The following is a 17,111-nucleotide window of genomic DNA, read 5'->3' as shown; positions in this document are numbered from 1 at the left end:
CTGAACTTACTGACGGGCTGCACCCAGGTGGTAAGGGTAGGTAACAACACATCCGCCACGCTGATCCTTAACACGGGGGCCCCTCAGGGGTGTGTGCTCAGTCCCCTCCTGTACTCCCTGTTCACTCATGACTGCACGCCCAGGCATGTCTCTAACACCATCATTAAGTTTGCCATTGACACAACAGCTTGATGACCAACAACAACGAGACAGCATATAGGGAGGAGGTCAGAGACCTGGCCATGTGGTGTCAGGACAGCAACCTCTAGCTCAATGTGATCAAGACTAAGGAGATGATTCTGGACTACAGGAAAAAGAGGACCGAGCACGCCCCCATTCTCATTGATGGGGCTGTAGTGCAGCAGGTTGAGAGTGTCCACATCACCAACAAACTATCATGGTCCAAGTACACCAAGACAGTCGTGAAGAGGGCACAACAAAACCTATTACCCCCCAGGAGACTGAAAAGATTTGGCATGGGTCCTCAGAGCCTCAAAAGGTTCTGCAGCTGCACCATCGAGAGCATCCTAACTGGTTGCATCACTGCCTGATATGGCAACTGCTCGGCCTCCGACCGCAAGGCACTACAGAGGGTAGTTTGTACGGCCCAGTACATCACCGGGGCTAAGCTCCCTGCCATCCAGGACCTCTATACCAGGTGGTGTCAGAGGAAGGCCCTAAAAAATTGTCAAAGACTCCAGCGACCCTAGTCATAGACTGTTCTCTCTGCTACCGCACGGCAAGCGGTACTGGTGCACCAAGTCTAGGTCCAAGAGGCTTCTAAACAGCTTCTACCCTCAAGCCATAAGACTCCTGAACATCTAATCGAATGACTACCCAGACTACTTGCATTGCCCCCCCTCTTTTACGTTGCTGCTACTCTCTGTTATTATATATGCATAAGTCACTTTAATAACTCTACCCACATGTATATATTACCTCAATTACCTCGACTAACCGGTGCCCCCGCACATTGACTCTGTACCGGTATCCCCTGTATATAGCCTCGGTATTGTTATTTTACTGCTGCTCATTAATTATTTGTGACTTTATTTATTGTTTTTTAGGTATTTTTCTTAAAACTGCATTGTTGGTTAAGGGCTTGTAAGTTAGCATTTCACTGTTGTATTCGGCTCATGTGACAAATACAATTTGATTTGATTTATAGGTTTTGATAAGGTTTGTATCACAGCTAAAGCAGACAAATAACTTCTTAAAATTAAGCACATTATTCTGGTTTACAGCGGGAGTAGAGCATAACTTTGAGAATGGTGTTTCCCGCTAATTGATTTGATTTTAGAATATTGCGCTTATAGTCTACTGTACTGCCGTGTGCACATTGCTGTGCTTATTATGTGAAAAAATAGCCTAATAGTTGATCAACATTTTAAGCTAAACTTTCTGAACTGTTGCATCAGCATAATTGGTTTTAAGCATTTGTTTTATGCTTGTGGTTGTATTCATTTGGGATCTATAGCATCCCACAACTGTCCCAGAATGTGTTTAGAATATTTATTTATATGCACAGAATAGAATAGGTTAGCTATGGTACTATGGGGGATAGTAGATAGACATAGGCTAATGCTTCTGCTGTCCGTTAGGCCTACTCATCTTGTTGGCTGACGGAAAGTAAATGTGAACAGTTCTTCCAATATCTTTAATATGCGCCTCGGAATTCAATAAGGACTCATGAAGTTGCGTCCCCGATATGTCTGTCTTCACTTGTAGCCTGTGAGTAGGACCCAATCTTGTGATGCGCATTGGTCAATAAGAATTGGGAGAGATCTGAGAGAGCCATGTGAGTGAGAGGTGCTTTGGCCCACGCAGCCGGGGGAAGGGAATTGTTATTATTATATTCAGCCCAAGGGCACAACGTCCACTGGCCGCAAAAGGCATGTATTCTTTTAGGGGGCATTACGGACACACAAAGGGGATACCACCGGGAAATTTGAGGCACTATCAAGTGCTTGTCTAATTGTGAATGTGAGACTGATGAAGTGTGTGCAAAAAAAGCCTTTCATGCTACTTTTTTCAAATCATCATTAGAGTCGCATCATGCAGCCTTAGAATGTATTAAAAATCGAAACATATAGCCCAACATTTGTATCACAACTAAAGTTGCATAAATACCTCTAAATTAAGCATATAGGAGGAACTGTTTCTTTGTTAACTACTCAACACAGAATATCCGCATGTGAACACTCCCTCCCTCAAATCGTTTGAAGGAAATATCCTTTCTATTCTCTTTAGCTATGTTCAATTGAATTCTTCATTCTTTAAAATAGTTTAAAATTATGCCATGGAATTCAAAGCAAATCTTGTCTGCTAAATGAGCTAGTGTAACCCACAGCCATAATGTATGACATGGCCAGATCATTGCCTAACATAAGGACAACTCAGAGTATGCTATTCTGTTCTTCTGAATACATTTTTTTCATATTATGTTTCTTTAGACCTGTTTAAAGTAAGTCCTGAATTTATTGTGATGGTGTAGGCTATAATAAATGGATTTATTAGTCTTTTTAAAATGTAGATGTTCCAAAGGTCTGTATCAGTCGCTCGTAGGCTATGCGTGGAAGCCAGGAGATGCTAAATGTGTTAACGGACTTTAACGGTCAATTACTGTGAGACCGGCAGTTATTTGCTTGACAATCATCGGCTGACAAAGTGTCATGACCGCCACAGCTCTATCTGTGCATCTGTGATTATGTACATTTCAACAATATAAGGCTTCTGTTGATTTTCAGCATGGAAAGTAGTGACCCTAATAGGAAAAGCATATATGAGTAGACGCCAGCAGTCAAGATCGAGCCTGTACCGTGTACCGTGCAACATTTGCACTTGTCTTTTCTTACTAGCACTGACTGCTAATTACTGCTTTATTGAGAACACATTTTACTTACCATGACTGCAATGTGTGTTATTCTGCATAATTCCATTAAGTAAAGCTCCAGCCTTTTGATTATTATAATTTTTCATTATTTTTACCAGTCAGCTCCCTTTGGAACACTTCAGAATTTTTATATTAAAAACTGAAGAAGAAAAAACACCCACAAAGTATTTTATTTGGCTCCAAGTCCAGTCACCCTCTCTGGAAATAGAAAGGCTAAGGGGGCAGATGATAACCCAAACACTTGTTGTGCTTTGATTAAAATAACTGGGCGACTTCTACTACTACAGGGTGTTGTTGTTTTTGTCCTATTTTTCTTTCACTTACGTGTTTTGATTCATGGTATTATGAATGTGCTTCTCCCCTAGACTCCTCTTGCCTATGGAACCAGTTTGCCTGTTCTAAGAACAAGTGTATCGCCAAGCAGTGGCTGTGTGATGGAGAGAACGACTGTGAGGACGGACTGGATGAGAGTGTGCAGATATGTGGTAAGTACCCAAGGTCATATAGCTATACTTTGGGTGAAGATTGCATGTATTTCAAACATGTAGTTTGAGACCAGTCGGAGACCATTCCCAGTTGGTATGACAACATGATTACAACATTGTTTTGAGACCAGTTGGAGACCTTTTAGTTTTAGACTAGTTTCTAGACTATTGAAATGATAACACAGAAATTAAGTTAGAGACATATTGAAAATACTTTGATGGGTGGTGAGGCCAAGAGGCAGAGCAATTTCACCATGTAAATGAGATGTAACAATAATGAATTTGCCAATAAAAATAAATAATCATACAACAATAAATATAAAATGTTTGCCGAGAATATTGGTATAATTGGATTGTAATGGAAATGTCAAGGCAATATGAATGAAATAGCCCTAAGCTTTAACCTTGCACTATTGCAATCAAAAGCAAAGAAGTGCATTTTAAACAGACAAGCATTATTGAGCAAATGTACTTACCTTTATTGTCACAGTATGAGGCTTTGTATTGTCTCTGAGGCCACATAGAGATCTTGTACGATATAGGCCTCTGCTTGAATATACAGATTAATTTGACCCTGTTTGCTACAGCAGGAAAATAATCCTGCAGCAACTGGAAATGTGATTATTGTAATTAATGGACCCTTTTGTAGGGGTTGATACATTTTTCGTGAGGGAAAATCAAGTCTGAACTGTCAAAGTGGAAATTACAAACTTCAGAAGCATTTTTAAAACAGTTATACAAGTTTTACATATCCTGCATTGCAGGAAAGTTATCCTGCAACAGGGTGATCAAATTAAGATCCTAGATCTGTAAGTGGCAGGAATGGATATGATCATTTTTCCATCCTTTACATTGTTACTCATTTATGTCTTAGGTTATAGTTCAGTTTAGCCAAGTCTGCATTTTGTTTGACCTGCCTCTTTCTCTCTATTGACCCTTAGGTTTGGTAACGTGTGCTCCAGGGTTATTCAGCTGCCCTGGGTCCTACGCCTGTGTCCCTAAACGCTGGCTCTGTGACGGGGAGAGAGACTGTCCTGATGGCAGTGACGAACTGTCTGCAGCTGGATGTGGTAAGTTTGCAATGAGACTCCATATTAATTTGAAATGCTAAAGACTGTATTGTCTGTGGCTCTATCTGCTGGTGTGATGTGTCATCTACAGTGCATTCAGAAGGTATTCAGACGCCTTCCCTTTTTCCACATTTGGTTACGTTAAAGCATTATTCTAAAATGGATTAAATTAAATGCTTTCCTCGTCAATCTACACACAATATACCCCATAATGACAAAGCGAAAACAGGTTTTTAGAAATTTTAGCAAATGTAATATATATTTTTTTAAATACCTACTTTACATAAGTATTCAGAACCTTTGCTATGAGATTCTAAATTGAGGTCAAGTGCATCCTGTTTCCATTGATCATCCTTGAGATGTTTCTACAACTTGAGTGGAGTCCACCTGTGGTAAAATCCATTGATTGGACATAATTTGAAAAGGCACATACCTGTCTATATAAAGGTCCCACAGTTGACAGTGCATGTCAGAGCAAAAACCAAGCCATGAGGTTGAAGGAATTGTCCGTAGAGCTCAGAGACAGGATTGTGTCGAAGCACAGATCTGGGGAAGGGTGCTAAAAAATGTCTGCAGCATTGAAGGTCCCCAAAAACACAGTGGCCTCCATCATACTTAAATGGAAGAGGTTTGGAACCACCAAGACTCTTCCTAGAGCTGGCGACAATTTGGGGAGAAGGGCCATGGTCTGGGAGGTGACCAAGAACATGATGGTCACTCTGACAGAGCTTCAGAGTTAATTTGTGGAGATGGGAGAACCTTCCAGAAGGACAACCATCTTTGCAGCACTCCACTAATCAGGGCTTTATGCTAGAGGGGCCAGACGGAAGCCACTCCTCAGTAAAAGGCACATGACAGCCCGCTTGGAGTTTGCCAAAAGGCACCTAATGGACTCTCAGACCATGAGAAAGAAAATTCTCTGGTCTGATGAAACCAAGATTGATCTCTTTGGACTGAATGCCACGCATCACGTCTGGAGGAAACCTGGCACAATCCCTTCGGTGAAGAATGGTGGTGGCAGCATGTTTTTTTAATGTTTTTGCTTTGTCATCGTGGGGTATTATGTGTAGATTGATGAGGGGAAAAAACAATTGAATCCATTTTAGAATAGGGCTGTAACATAACAAAATGTGAAAAAGTAAACGGGTCTGAACACTTTCCAAATTCGCTGTATGTCAATGTTAAAGGAACATTTCACAGCTAGACACTATTTGGGGTGTTTTTCCAGTCTCCCTCTAAAATGATGAGTTATGAAAAGTGTTTTGGACATAATTATTATATATATTTTTGCGCTGGGAGAGTTCAACCAATGATGCCATCGGTTGAATGAGCATGCTGTCTGATCTAAAAAAATAAATGGAGTAATGTTTTGTAGCAATTGTTGTGGCATTTGTGTTTCGCCAATTGCACAATCACGTTAGCAGCGAGGATATATTGTTGTCCTTATTCAATAGAGCAATTGGACTCAACGATGCTCCTATCTGCCATAACATTTCAGGGTATCTAGATTGACTCATTTTCCCTGGCTTTGTAAAGATTTCAGCCTGATGAGAACCCTACCTCCTTGTCCAATTATGTTCCCACCCTTGAAGGCTTTTCAAAATGGGGGCGGTACTAGTTTCTACAGGTTCACGGGAGCTATGTTACTGTCTGTCAGAAATTGCTGAATAATTACAATGACTGCTTCTGATGATTCCTCTCACCAAGAAGAGCTGGACGACGAAACAGTTTTTGAAATTATTTTACACAGGGACATACAGCCCTACATTTCAGCTGGAATAAACGGAAGAGGAATTGATACAGCGACAACAAAAACTGCGAGACCAGTAAGCAGCGATGGGGAGCCACGGTCAGATTTCAACTCGTGGTACCTATGAGGGTGCTCTCAAGCCATGCCGATGGAAGAGGAATGTTTGTGCTGCAACGAATTTGATCGCTGACAGTTCTTACAGAGGGTCAGTGCAGAGAGTCAGTGCAGAGGGTCAGTGCAGACCCTATGCATGGATTGTGTGTGAGAGTGAGAGAGAGACAGAGAGAGACAGACCATCGAAGTTTCTCACATATGGATAGACGGGTGCTGGAGACGTTCTTCAAAACTTCCAAGATCAACTGGCGGTGTCAGCCTAGACCAGCTGGACCAGGAGGACAAATGAGTAAGTTGTTTTGCTGTCGGTAGCTAGCTAGCAACATAAGCTTTCGTGATCGAATCGGCCATAACCGGGCTTGCTAGTACCATTACAAGTCAAGTTAGCCAAGTTTAGCTAGCTAGCTTTGTTTGCTTTACCCTAAATATAATGAACCCTTATTTTATAGCTAGCTAGTTAGTTAATGTTAGCTTGCTAGTCTAGCAAACCTCAGTGCATCTTATTTGGAGCAAAACTGGATAAATGTTTTGATGATAATGAAGAGTAAAGGAATGACTTTGGCATTATGACTCATAATAGTCTTTGAGTTTCTATACCTGTGTGTTGTAGCTAGCTAGGTAACTAATGTGTGTCTGTATTGTGCTGCTACATTAGGGATACAGACAATACACAATAATTGCCCATGAAAGTCTAATAGTGTTTTTTGTCATTCTCTTATAGACAATACCGTTTGGTGGCCTGCAGATTATTTTTGGAAGAAACGTGGGAAGAACGTGGGAAGAAACTAGGCAGAGGACACTGAATCCCCTTGCCTGCGTGTGTTGGCCATTCGTGTTGGCCATTCGAGCAATTTATCCCTCACACAATGGACAGTAGGTTGGATACAAAGAAGATGATGACCCGAGGAGATGTGAAAGGTCCCATAACAACAATCTCACCTTGTATTAAAGTGACTCCGAACACCTCGCTGCACTCACCAAACACACCATATGCAAGTATTCCCTTTGTAGAACTGTAGTATACAGTACCAGTCAAAAGTTTGGACACCTACTTGTTCAAGGGTTTTTCACAATTTTTTCACTATTTTCTACATTGTAGAATAATAGTGAAGACATCAAAACTATGAAATAACACATGGATTCATGTAGCAACCAAAAAAGTGTTAAACAAATCAAAATATATTAAGATTTTGGATTCTTCAAAGTAGCCACCCTTTGCCTTGATGACAGTTTTGCACACTCCTGGCATTCTCTCAACCAGCTTCATGGGACAGTCACCTGGAATGCATTTCACTTAACAGGTGTGCCTTGTTAAAAGTTAATTTGTGCAATGTATTTCCTTCTTAATGCACACTCCTGGCATGCTCTCAACCAGCTTCATAGTTTTGATGTCTTCACTATTATTTCCAATGTAGAAAATAGTACAAATAAAGAAAAACCCTTGAATGAGTAGGTGTATCCAAACTTTTGACTGGTACTGTATATTATAAGCATTAGTAGTATATTTTTCTGCTACTATATATATATGTCATAAATTGCTGTAACTGTTCCTGCATACTGCTGTGTAAACTCACCTCGATCTCCAGAGCAAATACACTTTGTATTGAATACAAGCCATGTCTACTTATTTGCTACATTGAAACACGTTTACTTGCCAGCAAATGAAAGTTGAAATGATACACCAACTCCCTGCATCATTTGTTTAAGCAGTAAGATTGTAGCTAGTTACTTCTAAATACATTTCATGAATATTGTAGCTAGTTACAATGAATTGATCCAGGAGTTGAAGTCAACACTTTATTGGTTTCTGATGCAGTAGGAATCATTTAGTCACTGGTCAGTACACTTGTAAAAAAGATTCTATATTAAACCTTTTGTCAAACTCCATTATATACATATGTACAAGAGCTAGCAACATCTATACCACAATTCAGTTGTGAGCATACTAGGCATTCTATATTATACTACAACATCATGTGTTGGTTGAATGTTCCAGGCAGGGTCCTGAATGTTCTTTAGCTGGTGAACCTTGTCTTGTGTTGTGCAATGCCAGCTGGTCTTGCAGATGCACTCCATGACCTTTGACTCAGACTATACACTTTGGCTCTTGCCAGCAGTCTTTTCCTCTTCCGAGTCAGATGATGTTGAGCTTGCGCTTGTTCCCGGCTGAAAGCTTTTATCCAATAGGTCTACATGATCTGTACTACTAAAGCTGGTGTTGAGGTCATCATCATCGAAATCAGCAGCAGGATTAGTCTGTAGGAAACACATTAGTCTGTGATTGTGGTTTGCTTACAAACGTAGATAGCCTGTTTCTACTGGTGAGATGCAGAAATGCTTGTACAGTATTGCGTGTAGTAAGGACACCTATTATATGTATAAAAAAAATATATATATAATACATATTATTGGACGTATACAGTAATAGAGCAGCAGTGGAATTTCCCTTTATTTGTTTTTGTAACAAGTGTTAAAGACGCAAGTCAAATTCCTGAAAAAGGCCTCCACTCCCACCCCTACTTCCTTCAGTGCTGACTCCATATTTTTTTTTATTTTTTTTATTTTATTTCACCTTTATTTAACCAGGTAGGCTAGTTGAGAACAAGTTCTCATTTGCAACTGCGACCTGGCCAAGATAAAGCATAGCAGTGTGAACAGACAACACAGAGTTACACATGGAGTAAACAATAAACAAGTCAATAACATGGTAGAAAAAAAGAGAATCTATATACAATGTGTGCAAAAGGCATGAGGTAGGCAATAAATCGAATAATTACAATTTAGCAGATTAACACTGGAGTGATAAATCATCAGATGATCATGTGCAAGAAGAGATACTGGTGTGCAAAAGAGCAGAAAAGTAAATAAATAAAAGCAGTATGGGGGGTGAGGTAGGTAAATTGGGTGGGTAGTTTACAGATGGACTATGTACAGCTGCAGCGATCGGTTAGCTGCTCGGATAGCAGATTTTTAAAGTTGTTGAGGGAGATAAAAGTCTCCAACTTCAGAGATTTTTGCAATTCGTTCCAGTCGCAGGCAGCAGAGAACTGGAAGGAAAGGCGTCCAAATGAGGTTTTAGCTTTAGGGATGATCAGTGAGATACACCTGCTGGAGCGCGTGCTGCGGGTGGGTCTAGCCATCGTGACCAGTGAACTGAGATAAGGCGGCACTTTACCTAGCATAGCCTTGTAGATGACCTGGAGCCAGTGGGTCTGACGACGAACATGTAGCGAGGGCCAGCCGACTAGGGCATACAGGTCGCAGTGGTGGGTCGTATAAGGTGCTTTAGTAACAAAACGAATGGCACTGTGATAAACTGCATCCAGTTTGCTGAGTAGAGTGTTGGAAGCTATTTTGTAGATGACATCGCCGAAGTCGAGGATCGGTAGGATAGTCAGTTTTACTAGGGTAAGTTTGGCGGCGTGAGTGAAGGAGGCTTTGTTGCGGAATAGAAAGCCGATTCTTGATTTGATTTTGGATTGGAGATGTTTGATATGAGTCTGGAAGGAGAGTTTGCAGTCTAGCCAGACACCTAGGTACTTATAGATGTCCACATATTCTAGGTCGGAACCGTCCAGGGTGGTGATGCTAGTCGGGCGTGCGGGTGCAGGCAGCGAACGGTTGAAAAGCATGCATTTGGTTTTACTAGCGTTTAAGAGCAGTTGGAGGCCACGGAAGGAGTGTTGTATGGCATTGAAGCTCGTTTGGAGGTTAGATAGCACAGTGTCCAAGGAAGGGCCGGAAGTATATAGAATGGTGTCGTCTGCGTAGAGGTGGATCAGGGAATCGCCCGCAGCAAGAGCAACATCATTGATATATACAGAGAAAAGAGTCGGCCCGAGAATTGAACCCTGTGGTACCCCCATAGAGACTGCCAGAGGACCGGACAACATGCCTTCCGATTTGACACACTGAACTCTGTCTGCAAAGTAGTTGGTGAACCAGGCAAGGCAGTCATTAGAAAAACCGAGGCTACTGAGTCTGCCGATAAGAATATGGTGATTGACAGAGTCGAAAGCCTTGGCCAGGTCGATGAAGACGGCTGCACAGTAATGTCTTTTATCGATGGCGGTTATGATATCGTTTAGTACCTTGAGCGTGGCTGAGGTGCACCCGTGACCGGCTCGGAAACCGGATTGCACAGCGGAGAAGGTACGGTGGGATTCGAGATGGTCAGTGATCTGTTTGTTGACTTGGCTTTCGAAGACCTTAGATAGGCAGGGCAGGATGGATATAGGTCTGTAACAGTTTGGGTCCAGGGTGTCTCCCCCTTTGAAGAGGGGGATGACCGCGGCAGCTTTCCAATCCTTGGGGATCTCAGATGATACGAAGGAGAGGTTGAACAGGCTGGTAATAGGGGGTGCGACAATGGCGGCGGACAGTTTCAGAAATAGGGGGTCCAGATTGTCAAGCCCAGCTGATTTGTATGGGTCCAGGTTTTCCAGCTCTTTCAGAACATCTGCTATCTGGATTTGGGTAAAGGAGAAGCTGGGGAGGCTTGGGCGAGTAGCAGCGGGGGGGGCGGGGCTGTTGGCCAAGGTTGGAGTCGCCAGGAGGAAGGCATGGCCAGCCATTGAGAAATGCTTGTTGAAGTCTTCGATTATCACGGATTTATCGGTGGTGACCGTGTTACCTAGCCTCAGTGCAGTGGGCAGCTGGGAGGAGGTGCTCTTGTTCTCCATGGACTTTACAGTATCCCAGAACTTTTTGGAGTTAGAGCTACAGGATGCGAATTTCTGCTTGAAAAAGCTGGCCTTTGCTTTCCTGACTGACTGCGTGTATTGGTTCCTGACTTCCCTGAACAGTTGCATATCGCGGGGGCTCTTCGATGCTATTGCAGTTCGCCACAGGATGTTTTTGTGCTGGTCGAGGGCAGTCAGGTCTGGAGTGAACCAAGGGCTATATCTGTTCTTGGTTCTGCATTTTTTGAACGGCGCATGCTTGTCTAATATGGTGAGGAAGTAACATTTAAAGAATGACCAGGCATCCTCAACTGACGGGATGAGGTCAATATCCTTCCAGGGTACCCGGGCCAGGTCGATTAGAAAGGCCTGCTCGCAGAAGTGTTTTAGGGAGCGTTTGACAGTGATGAGGGGTGGTCGTTTGACCGCGAACCCGTGGCGGATACAGGCAATGAGGCAGTGATCGCTGAGATCTTGATTGAAGACAGCAGAGGTGTATTTGGAGGGCAGGTTGGTCAGGATAATGTCTATTAGGGTGCCCATGTTTACGGATTTAGGGTTGTACCTGGTGGGTTCCTTGATGATTTGTGTGAGATTGAGGGCATCAAGCTTGGATTGTAGGACTGCCGGGGTGTTAAGCATATCCCAGTTTAGGTCACCTAACAGAACAAACTCTGAAGCTAGATGGGGAGCGATCAATTCACAGATGGTGTCCAGGGCACAGCTGGGAGCTGAGGGGGGTCGGTAGCAGGCGGCAACAGTGAGAGACTTATTTCTGGAGAGATTAATTTTTAAAATTAGAAGTTCGAACTGTTTGGGCATAGACCTGGAAAGTATGACAGAACTTTGCAGGCTATCTCTGCAGTAGATTGCAACTCCTCCCCCTTTGGCAGTTCTATCTTGACGGAAAGTGTTATAGTTGGGTATGGAAATCTCAGAATTTTTGGTGGCCTTCCTAAGCCAGGATTCGGACACGGCAAGGACATCAGGATTGGCAGAGTGTGCTAAAGAGGTGAGTAAGGCAAACTTAGGGAGGAGGCTTCTGATGTTGACATGCATGAGGCCAAGGCTTTTTCGATCACAGAAGTCAACAAATGAGGGTGACTGGGGACATGCAGGGCCTGGGTTTACCTCCACATCACCCGAGGAACAGAGGAGTAGTAGGATGAGGGTGCGGCTAAAGGCTATCAAAACTGGTCGCCTAGAGCGTTGGGGACAAAGAATAAAAGGAGCAGATTTATGGGCGTGGTAGAATAGATTCTGGGCATAATGTGCAGACAAGGGTATGGTGGGGCGCGGGTACAGCGGAGGCAAGCCCAGGCACTGGGTGATGATAAGAGAGGTTGTATCTCTGGACATGCTGGTCTCAATGGGTGAGGTCACCGCATGTGTGGGGGGTGGGACAAAGGAGGTATCAGAGGTACGGAGAGTGGAACTACAGGGTCCATTGCAAACCAAAACAATGATAATGATAACTAGCCTGAACAACAGTATGCAAGGCATATTGATATTTGAGAGAGACATACAATAAGGCATAAAGTGATTGCAGGTCTTGATTGGGAGAGCTAGCTAAAACAACAGGTAAGATAACAGCAGCAATAACAGGGTGCTAGTCTAACACAGCAACAACAGGTAAAAATGGCGACGACTAGGCAGAGAGGGTCGGATTAACTACACACAGATCCTGAGTTAAAGCACAGAGCCGACAGATAAAACACAAATAAACAGAATGGAGTACCGTGAATTAATGGACAGTCAAGCATGCATCAGCTATGTAGCCAAGTGATCATAGTGTCCAGGGGGCAGCCGTAGATGGAGCAGGGAGGCCTCCACTAAGCTAGCACGCGGCGTTTAAAGTTAGTAGCCCGGGGGGTGGTCTGCTCAGACGGAGGGGGTCTGCTCAGACGTGGTCGTGTCGACAGAGAATCCAAGCCGGATGGCGAAAGAGAGGTTGTGAATCGTAGAATTGTGTTTGCTAACTGGTGCTAGCTTCGTGGCAGTGGCGCTAGCTGCGCTAGCTGCAAGCTAGCTGTGGGGATCAGAAGTAGTGGCTCAGGGATTACGGCAGGAATCCGGCGTTGTTGTCGAGAGACAGTCCGATGCTGGTAAATTGGTGAGTAATATCCAGGCTAATAACAGGGCTGGTGTCTGTGCAGAAGGTAAAAGCTACTAGCAGCGGCAAAAAAATGGCTAAATTAGCTTGTAGCTGATTTAGACCAGTTGTGATGGATTGGCAGGGCTCTGTGTCGGCAAAAAAAGGTCCAGTCCAATTGGCAAAAGAGGTATTGTAGCCCAAGAATTCGCTGGTAGACCTCTTCGGCTAGCCGGCAGATGGGCCTAGCTCGAGGCTAGCTTAAGGCTAACTGGTGCTTGCTTCGGGACAGAGGTGTTAGCCAGTAGTAGCCACTCGGTTGCAGCTAGCTAGCTGTGATGATACGGTGTAATTGTCCAGAGCTTGCGTCAGGAATCCGGTGATGTGGTAGAGAAAAAGCAGTCCTATATGCTCTGGGTTGATATCGCGCTTGCAGACTGGCAGGTATTGGCCCGGTATTGAAGCTGGCTGTGTCCGAGTTAAGGGCGAAGACCGCAGCAGTGGCTAACTGACTACTAGCTAGTAGCTAGTTATCTGGCTAGCTTCTGATTGGGGTTACGGTTCTAAAGTATAAAAAAAATAGCAGGTCCGTACCACATTGGGTGAGGCGGAATGTAGGAATGTATATTCAGTTCCTAGACGGAAAGTGAAATTAAAATATATACGAAATGTATACGAAAAATACGAAGACTATTTACACGGGACAAGACAAGACAAAGACACGTCCGACTGCTGCGCCATCTTGGATTCCGAGGAAAACATTGTATATTGTTGAGCATATGTACTTCGACGCCACATCTCTAGAGCAGGGTTTTCCAAACTCGTTCCTGGGGCCCCATCTGGGTGCACGTATTGTTTTTCTCCCTAGCACTACACAGCTGATTCAAATAATCAACTAATCATCTAGCTTTGATGTTTTGAATCAGCTGTGTAGTGTTAGGGCAAATACCAAAATGTGCATGGGGGGGGGGGGGGGCAGGACAATGTTTTGGAAACCCTGCTCTAGAGTGCCATGATATTGTCAACTCATAGTGTAACCCTCCAACCATATTTCTCACCCCCCCCAGCACCCAACAACACATGTGATGACAACTCCTTCCTTTGCCACAACGAAGCCTGCGTTCCCCAGCGTTTTGTCTGTGACCATGACGACGACTGTGGGGATGGATCTGACGAGTCACTTGAATGTGGCAAGTAGATTTGTTGCTTTGTCTTTTAATACCGCCCATAGAGTAATAACTAGGTTATAACATTATAATAAGTTATAACAGAGATTTAACTAATTAATACCTTACTGTAAGTTGGAAATAGAATGACTTTTCAGTAATCTAACTGGGATCTGCATGATGTGTTGGTCTGTGTAAGTGTCAGTTAGTGAGGCTGCAGCTCTCTCTTTGTTTTTCTGTATCTGCAGTGTACCGGCCCTGTGGACCAGAGGAGTTTCGCTGTGGGGATGGTCGCTGCCTGCTCAGTGCTCAGTGGGAGTGTGACGGCTACCCAGACTGTCCTGACCGATCTGACGAGCTGCCCCTGAACCTCAAATGCCTGGCCGCAGGTAGTGTAGTTTACTGCTGTTCAAATTTCTGGCCGCAGGTAGTGTAGTTTACTGCTGTATTGTAGTTTACCGCTGTACTGTACTCTGTGCTGTTAGTACCGTCTGGCTGCAGGTAGTATATTCTACTGCTGTTTGACTGGCCGCAGGTACTCTAGTCTACTGCTGTTTGGCTCTCTCTATTGCTGTCAGCAGTCTACTATAAGAGAGGATAAAAACCACAAAAAAAAATGCTGGGTTGAATATGTAATATGGCATGGCCTATCGGTGACGTGGCTTTCAGATAGTTATTTTAGCCCGTCTGTGATAGTAAATGTCATTCTGCTTCATATGTTATTTTGTGTTGTCAACACATGTTGATCAAAGACACTTTTGTAGCTGTAATGAGTCTTACACAACAGTATGAGTTTCTCAAGTGCCTGTGCATATCCCAATGTTGGGACTGTTACCACTTTGTCTAAATAATATTGTTATTAAGTGTATATGAATACAAACTTAACATGATGAACAGGAATGACATTTACTATTACGGATGGGCAAAAATAACTATTTGAAATCACACCCCCAATAGGCCATGCCACATGACATATTCTTATATAAAATGTATAATATTATTATTTAAATATTATATAACAAAGTGGTAACTCTCCCAACATTGGGACATGCATAGGCACTTGAGGAACTCATACTCTTGGGTATACCTCACTAAAGGTCAGAAGGTAGCCTATCGGTTAAGAGCTTTGGGCCAGTAACCAAAACGTTGCTGGTTCAATCCCCAAGCCAACTAGGTGAAAGGTCTGTCGACATACCCTTAAGCAAGGCACTTCATTCAAATTGCTTCTGTAGATCACTCTGGATAAGAGCATCAGCTAAGTAACTCAAATGTAAACGTGTTAGTACTCAACAAATAGAATGAATGACATTTACTCTTACGGGTGACCAACTCTCTGAAATCCATGCCTCTACTAAGCCACGCCTACAGTCTTCTGCTCTGACCTGATGAGTCATAGATTACAACCCAAATGAGTGGCCAAACTGGCTTTGTCAAAATAACCCAATGTGTATTCTACAAAGTATTTACCAAAATTGGGGTGTTTTTCACCCAGCATTTTTTGGAGTGCAAAGATATAAAGACAGTAAGAGTAAAACTTTTAGAATATCATCAATCTAAGTGAATCTCATTTACCACGATGCAGTTTAAATGATTACTATTGTAAATGCTTTTTGCCTCACCATAGACAGTTATAAATTACCTTCCAGGGAGTCTGTGCAACGGTTCCTTCTTCATGTGTTCCAATGGACGCTGCATCTCTGAAGGGATTCTGTGTGACAAGAAAGACGACTGTGGAGACCGGTCCGATGAGAAGAACTGCAACGTGAACGAGTGTCTTAATCGCCGAGTCAGTGGCTGTACACAGGACTGTCAGGATCTTCCTGTTGGATACAAGGTAGGAATCACCACAGACTTAAACAGGCCTTGATGCGTAAGCTTGGACAACTGCACATGTATCATATTGTCACGTTCCTGACCTGTTTTCCTTTGTTTTGTATTTGTTTTAGTTGGTCAGGGCGTGAGTTGGGTGGGTTGGTCTAGGTTTGATTTTCTATGTTGGGATTTTGTGTTCGGCCTGGTATGATTCTCAATCAGAGACAGCTGTCAATCGTTGTCCCTGATTGAGAATCATACTTAGGCAGCCTGGGTTTCACCTGTGTTTTGTGGGTGTTTGTTCCTGTGTCAGTGTTTGGGCCACACAGGACTGTTTCAGGTTAGTCACGTTTGTTGGTTGTTGTATTTTGTAGTGTTTGTTGTTTTCCCATTAAAATATGAATACTTACCAATTCGCATCTTGGTCCGATCCATGCTCCTCCTCGTCTGAGGAGGAGAACGACTACGACAGCCGTTACACATATATTCAGAATTATAATCAAGGTTAGGTTGTCTTTCCTAGGGTTTTATGAATTCTAGATATCCCGTCTTTATTTCAGCCAGAGACAGATTTGTAAGTGGACAGACATCACCCGCTGGAAGACTTACAGATATTACCAATAATAATATAGCCAGAACAATAGAAATGTTTCAAATATGTACATGCAGAATCTGACTTTAATCAAGTTGACTTTGTTTTTTCTGAATGTTTTGTATTAAGAAGCCTATAACACGGACCTGGTAAAGTGCCAACATTATCTCAGTGTGCATGATTCAAATGATTATGTCGTGCCTGAGGCTATATTAGGCTTTCCAACACAAGATAGGAAGACAAAGTTATACACACAGTCAGTAGGATCCTATCATCATTAGGGCCGGGACGATACCAGCATCGCCGGGACCATACCAGCATCGCGATACTTGTTAGTATCGTGGCAAGGAAACGACTTTAACTTCTTTATGAAAAGAGCCCTGATGTTGGAAACAAACATATTATGTTGTCATCTAGAGTAACATTTATTTATTTTCCAAGCTATAGTTGGACAG

At 43.1% G+C, this 17,111-nt stretch overlaps 1 protein-coding gene and 1 long non-coding RNA gene across 2 annotated transcripts in view; one reads left to right on the top strand and one right to left on the bottom strand.

Moving 5' to 3' along the window:
- LOC139538915 (low-density lipoprotein receptor-related protein 1B-like) overlaps positions 1-17,111 on the top strand; it is a 555,698-nt gene that overhangs the window by 441,066 nt on the left and 97,521 nt on the right. The window contains exons 50-54 of the mRNA XM_071341488.1: positions 3,259-3,378; positions 4,320-4,448; positions 14,154-14,276; positions 14,501-14,641; positions 15,899-16,086. Of these exons, the coding sequence (XP_071197589.1) occupies positions 3,259-3,378; positions 4,320-4,448; positions 14,154-14,276; positions 14,501-14,641; positions 15,899-16,086 (701 nt within the window). The remainder of the gene's footprint in view (positions 1-3,258; positions 3,379-4,319; positions 4,449-14,153; positions 14,277-14,500; positions 14,642-15,898; positions 16,087-17,111) is intronic.
- Positions 8,096-16,230, bottom strand: LOC139538916 (uncharacterized). Its single transcript, XR_011667829.1, has 2 exons — positions 15,892-16,230; positions 8,096-8,568 (listed from the first exon to the last, which is right to left on the bottom strand). It is a non-coding gene; the product is annotated as an uncharacterized lncRNA (long non-coding RNA).

The sequence above is a fragment of the Salvelinus alpinus genome, chromosome 14 (genome assembly GCF_045679555.1).
Source record: "Salvelinus alpinus chromosome 14, SLU_Salpinus.1, whole genome shotgun sequence".
Lineage (NCBI taxonomy): Eukaryota > Metazoa > Chordata > Actinopteri > Salmoniformes > Salmonidae > Salvelinus > Salvelinus alpinus.
Note: the sequence above shows the minus strand (reverse complement) of the source record. Positions and strands in the feature narration are given on the sequence as shown.